General features: G+C 39.9%; 1 protein-coding gene across 1 annotated transcript; it reads right to left on the minus strand.

Moving 5' to 3' along the window:
* Window positions 1-6,472: 6,472 nt before the first annotated feature.
* Window positions 6,473-8,848, minus strand: LOC113615950 (nucleolin-like). The gene is given in 1 exon segment (XM_027099053.1): window positions 6,473-8,848. A coding segment is annotated over 1 exon segment (2,088 nt). The 3' UTR covers window positions 6,473-6,760.
* Window positions 8,849-9,927: the final 1,079 nt, after the last annotated feature.

Raw genomic sequence — 9,927 nt, forward strand, 5'->3', positions numbered from 1 at the left:
TTTCTGTGCGAGGGCTTTCTCTAGTTGCGACGAGCGGGGGCCACTCTTCATCGCTATGCGTGGGCCCCTCACTGTCACGGCCTCTCTTGTTGCGAAGCACAGGCTCCAGACACGCAGGCTCAGTAGTTGTGGCTCACAGGCCCAGTTGCTCCGTGGCATGTGGGATCTTCCCAGACCAGGGCTCGAACCCATGTCCCCTGCATTGGCAGGCGGATTCTCAACCACTGCACCACCAGGGAAGCCCACCAACTGAGTTTTTAATTTCTGTTCATGTCTGGGGTGGGGAAAAGAGGGAGGGATGTGAAGGCGCTTCTACAAAATCTTAAATTCCACTAAAATCACCAAAGAGAGCCTACTGCTGATATCTGTTTTGCTAATTAACAATCCTAATTTCACCATAGATAGCCAATTCCTAATTTTCATTATGCATCTTTTCAAAATCTCTGCCATAAATCAGTTCTCAAGAGAGCTGAAGCACTTACAGTAACCACCTGTATAAAGTGGACCTACTGATTAAATGCCAGCTGACCACTCCTGTCCTGGGAATTTCTGAAGAGGATATATGACTACTTTTCAGGTGCAGATGGGAATTAACACACACATATTTATATGCCACTGTCAGACACCATGACTATCCCGTTTCTAAAAAACTGGTTTGTTCTATATAGGATACTATATAGCTAGATGGGCTCTGTCAGAGTTTACTCCCTGGCAGGAGGTTAAAGTACATCACAGAGGGCAGGCTGGGAATGAAAGAGGACCAAACCCAGCGAGGGGAGGTAATAAGGAGTATGGCAAAATCTGCTGAGATTTCAGGCAGGGTTGTGAAGGGGGTACAAAGGGTGATTCCAATCTAGAAGACAGGATCGTGGCTTCAGGTACACAGAATGGAGACGGTGAGGTGCCTTCTTATTCCGGGAAATCTGTCAATAGGAAGAATTTGGCAGGAACATAGTGGGCCGGTAGGACCAGTGAAACAGGCAGCTGTATGAGAGACTCAGTGAGACAGGACATAAAGATGCTGTGTCCGTTACGGACAGAAGGGAGAGAAGCCAACATACAGAAGGGACAGGCGCCCCTCCGTCAGGTGCAAAGCAGCTGTCGAACAACTGAAAAAAAATTATTCTTGGTATTTGGTCAGCTGCCTACTCAATGGTCCAGGAGAGGAGTAAAGAAACTTGCTCCAGCTTTAAATTTGATTTTATATGAGCTGGACAACCAGTGTAAAATGGAAAAAGTATAAAACAACTACAGACTTTTAAAATAATTCATTCTGAGTTAAGATTAAGAACAGAGGTTGTACCAAGTGAAATTGGAGTCTCAGTAGCTTTTAGTTTATAAAGACATCTCCGAGTCTCTGTCTCTCCCGGGTTCCTTCAGATCTGTCTATGGTGTTAACTGTTCTGCTTAGCTCACATCCAAGGTAACTCAATGTTTGTGGAATAACCTTTCAAAGTGTGTTGACAGCAACAAGTGGCTCTGCCACTCCAAAAAGGGACCCAGTTGGTCAATGGGAATTGTACTACACAGTTTTCCTTGCACAGACCATCACCAAAACTGGGCAAACCCCAGTGCTCTCCAAGTATTGCAAGTTGTAGAAGGGATACCAAAAGCACTCACTGCAAGTAGTATGCAATGAAGTAAAACTCAAGTGCATTAAAAAAAAAAAAAAGGGGGACATTTCGTCGAAGGTAGTTATAGCTCTGCTTCAGCTAGGCATAAATACAAGTGCCCAAACACATATGAAGTGAAGAGACCTTCAAACAAGCATTCTTGCAGTGATAACTTTTTAAAATAAACTTTTTTCGTTAAAACTTTCAAAACACAAAAATAGAAATTATAGTACAATAAACCCAGATGTTTCCAGGATCCAGATCCAACAGTTATTCAAGATCTTGTCACACTTACTTTGTGCATCCTTTTTATTTTCTTTTGCTGAAGTTAGTGACATGTTTTTGACACCAAAACTGGATTCAGTATTTGCCATTATTTAAAATTAGTTTTGTCTTTTTCTGAATGTCTCTTCCAAGGAAGTACCTCAGTATTTTGATTTGTTCACCTTCTTTGAATTCTGAGCAGCAAATGTTGAATTGCCTGCTGTGTAAAAGGCTTCATATACTTGAACTTCTTCTGCCTTCAGCTCTTAAAACTGTCAAAGCAGTTCCGGAGCGTCAGACATCTTTCTCGATTTCTTTATCTCATTGTGTACATGGCTTCCCAGTGGCAGGATACAGAAAGTAATCTAGCCAAGTTGTGTAGATAATAATATACCAGCATATTGGTACTTAATTTCTGTTTAAGAGCATTTGTCTTCTACCACTTTCTTCCAAAGGAATACTGTGTTGTTTTAATATTGTTAAATTAGAACAATGAAAGATATTGCTAATTACTTTTTATTTTGTTTGCATATCATTATAACTGTGTCCTATGCCTATAGAAAAGGAGCTAACAAATAGTTGGAAACCACAAATGTAACCACAGTTTGGAGTAAAATAATCCCCAGCTCTCTCTAACTGCTTAGGACTCGGTCCAAGATACACGTCCCTGTCTCCTGTAGTTGCTGCATTTTGAAAGTTATGCCTGCTGGTATGACTGCAGTTAAGAGGCTGTCAGCATCCCCAGTCTGACCTCTTTATTTTGGGTTTATAACTCAGCTGTTTAAATTTGCCCTGAGCCAGAACTTAACACAGGGTTTTAACCTGAGGAATATAAGCATGCCTTTACATGTGTGTGAAAAGTCATATCTTTTTTTTTCCTCTTTACAATAAGTTGATTAAAAATATATATGCACGACAACTTAGCCATTTCAGAGCTATGTCAAAAAACTGGAGAATTTATTCTGGAGCTGATTGACTTTTACCTACATAAATAATAGAATTTAAGAAAGCCTTTCCTTTAGAGAGGAAACTCTGCAATTTATAAGACCAGGACACTGGAAACTTTTAAAAATAAAAAATAAATTTAAGAAAAGAGATAGAAAATGAAGCGTTGACTTCTTAGAACTTGAAAATGAGCTCTTATTCATCTAGTATTTCACTATGTCTGTTTACCATAAGAACACTTTGAAATTTGGTATAATGACATTAAATAACCACAATTGAGACAGATATTCTATAAGGGACTGTTATGGTTTGCCTCTAATGTGGTAATAGATGTCATTCTAAAAATGCAACTGTACCATCTGGATGAAAGACAATGACTTCTAACACATTGGTTACAGACAATTGAATATTACAGCCCCTTTTCCTTCTGACTTGCTGCTATCATTTTATGGAATGCAACTAGTGTGGGATTGGCATGGAATTCTTATGGAATCAAAGAAAGCTACCATTCTGAAAACTCTTATGTTCACTATGAAACAGGCAATAAATCTACATGGTTAAAGATGTACTTGCTTTCAGCAAAAACAAACAAAAAAGACAAAACAAAACAAAAAAACCTTATAAATACATTTCTGAAGTCTGGTGAGTGTCTCTAAGTTAAGAATATATATACTCCACTCCTTTAAGTCCCAGTGTCCTTTTCCATAAAATGCGGATTGGAATACCTCACAGAGTAGTTGTGAAATATATATGTGATAATATGAGGAAGGACCCTAACCCTGTGCTGCCAATTTCTGGTGCACAAAAAGTGCTCAGTAAATGTCATCTCCTGATGCTTTGAAGGGAAGATACATAAACTTGGGGATTCCATTTTGTAGTAATAAATAGTCTCTTTTCTCTTTAGTGGCTTTACTCCTTCCTCAATCATTACCATTGGCCTCTGAATAAACTGAAGCTTTCTATTATCTTCCGTGGTGGATGCTCATGTCTTGTCATTCTAAAATCATGAAGCTTGAGTGTCATACTGCCTTCAATTTTTTGTCTTGAGCAACAAAAATGAAGAGAAAAATAGAGAATAATAATCTCCTAAAAATAAAATTATTTGACCCCTATAATATACTTTCCGTATCAAAGTTTGATTTTCCAGAAAATTTTGAATGATGTTTATTCTTTGTCCCCTCAATATTAACATTTGAAAGGGATTAATCTGTTGGCTAGGAGCTCTTCTTAACACACATTTTGTTCCAGACTTTATTTTCAATAGACTATTTAAACTATTTGATGATTGGATCTATTTTGCTTCAGCCACATTTTAAGGAAGTTTTTCACATTAAAAGCTTGTGATTATCCACCTACAAATGAAAATACATAGTACCAATCTTGCCAATTATAGTTTAATAGCCAACAACTATACACTGAGTATTTACATCTATCCATGTACAGACAGCCTGACTTAGAGACAGTAACATTTCCCACAGTTACTTCAAATCTTTCTTCTCCCTCCTCATTCTTAAGCACTATCCTGTAGTTGGTTATATCTTCCTTGCACATGTTTTAATCCTTCTTATACATTACATTTTGCTTTTACTAATAACATGATAAGTACTGTAAGACAGGATAACCAGCTGTGACAGATATTAGATGAATGATACCCACAGTGTCATTTAGTTCAGTACCATTGAACCAAAAATTTCCAAAGTGCTCTGGAATTTGTAGTTCAGAAATGACGTGTTGGGCCTTTAGTGGACTATAAGTTTGAGATGGCTAAGGAGGCTGAGGGATAGCATTCCAGGTTGAGGGAAAATGGGAGCAGAGGCACAACTGTAGAAATATACAAGATGCATCTACTTCCTCATTTATTTCCTTCCTCCTAGAAACGTAATTCATTTGCACTGAATTCAGCTCTTACTCTGCACCTGCACTGTTCTGGGCACCACAGAAGGAACATGTCTTATACTGCAGTCTTCCAAATGTAGTTGCATTAAGCCTATGCATTAATGTAAGTTGAGCTGAAATATTTACATCATTTAGCAGCACTGCTCACTCCAATCCTGAACTAGGGTTTAGCTCCCCATATGATTCTTTTATATTTCTTAGAGTAGTTTTGTCCCTTTCTCAATAAAAGTTTCTCATATTTCTTAGAAAGGTGATTCTGGGAAGATTTATCATTTTTAATTTTTATTATAAATGGAACTTCTTTTTCATTACTATATTTTCTAACTACATAATATCTGTGTAATGGAGCTCTCTAGATATTTGAATATTCACCTTGTATTCAGGCACTTTGCCAGGTCTTACAAATTATGAAGTTCTTTCAGCTAATTATTTTGACATTTCTAGCTAACAGTCCTCTTTTGTGGTAGTTACACCATTTATTTTTATTTCATGTCTTATTGTGTAGGTCAGAACTTTCAGACTATAACAATGAATAGTGATCATCACCAGCCTGGTTGTACTCCACCTGAAAGAGAAGCCACAAGAGTTTCAGTATTACGTTGGCTCTTGATTAGAAATAGATCATCATGTTAAAGAAGAATTCTACTATTACTTAGATTTGTGCCCAGACATCACCATCATGTAAAACAAGGTGTCCCTTAACTTCAGAATGCAGTCCCCTAAGTACATGCTCCCCTGAAAGAAAAGTGGCCTTTCTACCTCCCCTTAAGAGGCCTTCCCATTTCCTGACCAACGTGAACATTTACAATCTTTTCAGAGGAAACTCAAATCTCTATTTCCATCAAGAGGTCTTCTACAGTCCCACATTCTCAGGCTCTGGGATCTCCTATGCTGAATCACACCAGATGAGATATCCTGTCCAAGCAGGGCTCTACCAAGCCAATCCAGGACCCTTCCCACAGTCTCTCCTTCGGATGAGGTAAAGAACTCATATTCCCTGCTTGAGTGCCAAGGATTCACACACATCTCCCAGAAATAACCAATCATTTTTAGGGTGAGTCCAGTTTAAATACATAGTTTAAAAGAAAATGGTCTCTAAATCTGAAAATACACCCACTCTTTGCAATACTAAAAATGCCACTTCAAGGTTCATCTCTGCTTTCAGAGTGATGGTGATTTCAAAGGTTTTGTTCAAGAACAGTGGGGGAATATATGCTATTTATTCATGTCTACAACATGCCCTATAGCTCCCCATCCCATACCCCATATAAATATCCTTCTTCCCTTGGCAAATAACATCTTCTAACATACCACATAATTTACTTATTTATTATAGCATTGTCTCTCTCTCCCCCATTGAGAATGTGATCTCCACTGGGACAGGGGTCTTGCCTTTCTTATTCACTAATGGATCCCAAAGATCCAGAACAATGCTTGACGTATAATAGTCATTCAATATATGTTTTTTAAATCAATGAGTGAAAAATCAGATGGTGGTATTTTTGCTAAAACAACAGAAAACCTATTATTAATGGAAATTAATGTTTTCATCTTTAGAAACAAAAAATCAATAACAACTTTCAAATTATTCTCTCCAACTTTATTTTATTTTATTTTTTAACAAGTCTGGCACCAGAGTTTAGGACTTTTAATTTGTCCCAGAGTTGCTAAAGTAAAAATCATGATAAAACATTCTGCTTTCCTTTACAACCCCCCAACGCAAAAAAAACAAAAACAAAACCCAAAAAACTCCCTAGGAAAAAAATGGTTTTGTACATGGGAGGAAACAATATAAATTCAAAACTTACAGATAAGGGTTAGCTCTATCACTCATCTCTTTAAAAAGTTTATACGAATATCCAGTCAACACCATCAGGGTTATCTCCCTTGAAATGTTATCTATACGGATTTCCAAGTAGACCACAGGGCTGTATACTGTCTTGGAATGTCCTCAGAAGGCTCTGTCATTGAGCAGGTAACAGAGGAAAAACCTCAGAGTCCTTTCTTTCAAATGGAAGAGGGAAAGACAGGGGTAGAAGAAACTATTCAAACTTCGTCTTCTTTCCTTGTGGCTTGTGGTCTCCTCCTCCTCCTCTGCCTCCTCGGAAGCCTCCTCGCCCTCCAAAGCCTCGCCGGCCTCTGCCACCAAATCCACCTCGGCCACCGAAGCCACCTTCACCCTTAGGCTTGGCCCAGTCCAAAGTAACTATGTTTCCATCAATTTCACCATCTTCCATGGCCTCCTTGGCAGCTTTGGCATCTTCCTCACTGTTGAAGTCTACAAAACCAAACCCCTTGGAGGGTCCAGTCTCCCGGTCAGTGACTATGCTTGCACGAATAGAGCCGTCACACGACTCCTTTAATGTCTCTTCTGTAGTATCCTCAGATAGACCTTTGACAAACAGAGTTTTGGATGGCTAGCTTCTTGCATTAGGTGATCCCCTGGGTCCTCACAACTCCAGCCTGATGGCTCTGCCCTCAATTTCCCTTTTATTACATGAATTTAAAGCTTCTTTAGCATCTTCAAATGAAGCAAATTCTATAAATGCATACCCTTTCAATTTGCTATTTTGGTTCTGGGGCACTTTGATAAATGTTGCCTTCTCAAATACTTCCTGAAGAGTTTCTTCTGTTGCACTACAGGAGAGGTTGCTTAAAACCAGGGTTTTTGATTCACCACTCCAAGTGCTATTCTTTCCACCTCTGTAGTCTTGACTTTGACCTTTCTCTCTGGTATAGTACAGGGAAATGGATCGCCCATCTATCTCTGTTCCCTGCTTTTCTTCCAAGGTTTTCTCTGCATCAGCTTCTGTCTTAAATTCAGTGTAAGCAATCCCTTTATTCTTTCCATCCCTGCTGACTAATCTGATATCCACAGCATCTTCAAACACTTCTTTTAATTCTTCCTAAGTAACTTTATAAGACAGATTTTTAGCCAAAAGTGTTCTCGCATCTCAATCTTTCTTACTGTCTTTTCCCTTTGGTTTTTCTAGTTTAATTTCATTGCCAAAGACTTTTAAACCAGTGAGTTCCAAGGCTTTTTCCAGGTCTTCAGCAGATTCAAAATCCACGTACCCAAACTTCCTAGACACACCAATTCTGCCATCAACAACTGCAAGACCATTTTTAGCAAAAATGTCACTGATACCCGTTTTCAATTCAGGAGCAGATTTACTGAAGTTCAGGTTTCCAACAAAGAGATTGAAAGATGTAGTTGGTTCTGTGGCTTCCACTTTCTGTTTCTTGGCTTCAGGAGCTGCTTCTTGTTTGGCCATTTCCTTCTTTCGTTTTCCAGGTGCTTCTTTGACAAGTCCTTCCTCCTCTTCCTCCTCCTCTTCCTCCTCCTCTTCCTCCTCTTCGACTTCATCCTCATCGTCATCCTCTTCATCTTCAGCAGTGCTCTTTGCCTTCACAAGAGCAGCTTTTGCCGGAGCTTTCTTTCCTTTGGCTGGTGCAGTCTCCATAGCTGCTTCTTCAGAGTGATCTTCGTCATCCTCATCATTGTCTTCATCATCATCTTCATCCTCACCTTCATCCTCATCATCTTCATCCTCATCATCCTCACCATCGTCTTCATCATCATCTTCATCCTCGTCATCCTCATCATCTGAGGCAGGAGCAGCAGCTGCTTTCATCACTGCTGGCTCGAATTCATCCTCATCCTCCTCTTCACTGTCGTCTTCATCTTCCTCATCACTGTCCTCCTTCTTGACATTCTTGCCATTCTTTGCTCCCTTGGCTGGAGTGGCCGCTCCCTTCTTACCAGGGGTTGCTACCAATGCTTTGCCTGGTGTGGCTCCCTTTTTGCCAGGTGTTGCTACTGCTTTGGCAGGTGTAACTGTCTTCCTGGCTGGTGTAGCGGCTGCCTTTTTGCCAGGGGTGACAACTGCTTTCTTTGCCGGTGTGCCAACTGTAACCTTTTTTGTTGGGGAAACCATCATCTTCTTTGCTGGAGTTGCGGTAGCCTTTCTGCCTTTTTTCTGAGGGATAACAACCTCTTCTACACTGCTACCATCCTCTTCATCTTCTGACATTTCCTCATCTTCACTATCTTCTTCTACCTCCTTTGGGGGAGGAGCCATTTTCTTGGGGTCACCTTGATTTTTACCAGCCTTTGCAAGTTTTACCATGGTGGCGGCTTATGACGGCAGAGTGTGTGGCGAGCGAGTGGCGCAGATGAGCCCAGAGGAAGCGAAACAACATCGATGGTGGCCGCTGATCGCAGAGCTCGTATGCTTGGCTGCCAGGTAGAGCTCGAGACTCTCTCCAACTTTAGAAGGCAAAATTTCACGTCTTCAGGCACTTGTTGTACCAATTTTTAAAAAATATTGTCACTTTTGACCAAGAATACACAACAGAGAAAGTAGTGATTGGAAACAAAAAGAATCTAAATAAAAAGACAGAGATATCAACACTCACCACCACATGAGGATGAGATGGCCCTGGAGGCAGAAACCATTCCTCACTGGCCCAGAAAGATGCCAGAAATGAAATGCATGCTTCATAAATGTTTACTGAATACATGAGTGAGCAAATGAATGAATAAATGAATACACAAAGAAATAGCATTCTAATGATGTAAAAAAAAGTCATGTGTGAGAATGTTCTTGGAAATCCTGAAGAGTCAATGCCTTCCCACGGAGAAGTAAACCTTTTCAAGGTGGCTTAGGATTGGAGGTCAGGAGAGGACTTTGGATAATGAAATCGTTCTAGAAAATTCAAATTACCCTGGAGATGTACTAATCATACTCCAAGCCTGAATCTTAATGATACCTAAGAGAAGAAAGAAGTAAAACCGAACCCAGGGGTTTGTTCACCGCCATCTAGTATATCGGCCATTCGTACATTGCCAACTTTTCTTTCTCCGTCTCCCAACTAAGCAATCCTGAATTTGAGTGTGGGGTGTGTGTCAAGGAAAACAACAAATCTTAAAAGTCTGCCAGATGCACCCCTTTACATTGTTCCGGGCAAAGAATCCCATTTCTTTTGTTCACTGCCCCACTTACATTAGAGTGCCAGATGAAGGCTATTCTGTGACTGTGATTCAGAATTCCTGGCATTTACTACCCAGTTAATTGTAGCTTCCAATTAGTCTCTCCTGATAAGGAGAGGCAATGTTTGCTCACCGATGTGATCTTGTGCTACACACAAATTGGTGTGCAGAAACAGATTACTGCTTTGTGCTGCTGCAGCATCTTACTAAACTAAA

Source organism: Aethalodelphis obliquidens, unplaced genomic scaffold (genome assembly GCF_003676395.1).
Source record: "Aethalodelphis obliquidens isolate GAN/ISIS:26980383/991018 unplaced genomic scaffold, ASM367639v1 scaffold4, whole genome shotgun sequence".
NCBI classification, from domain to species: Eukaryota; Metazoa; Chordata; class Mammalia; order Artiodactyla; family Delphinidae; genus Aethalodelphis; species Aethalodelphis obliquidens.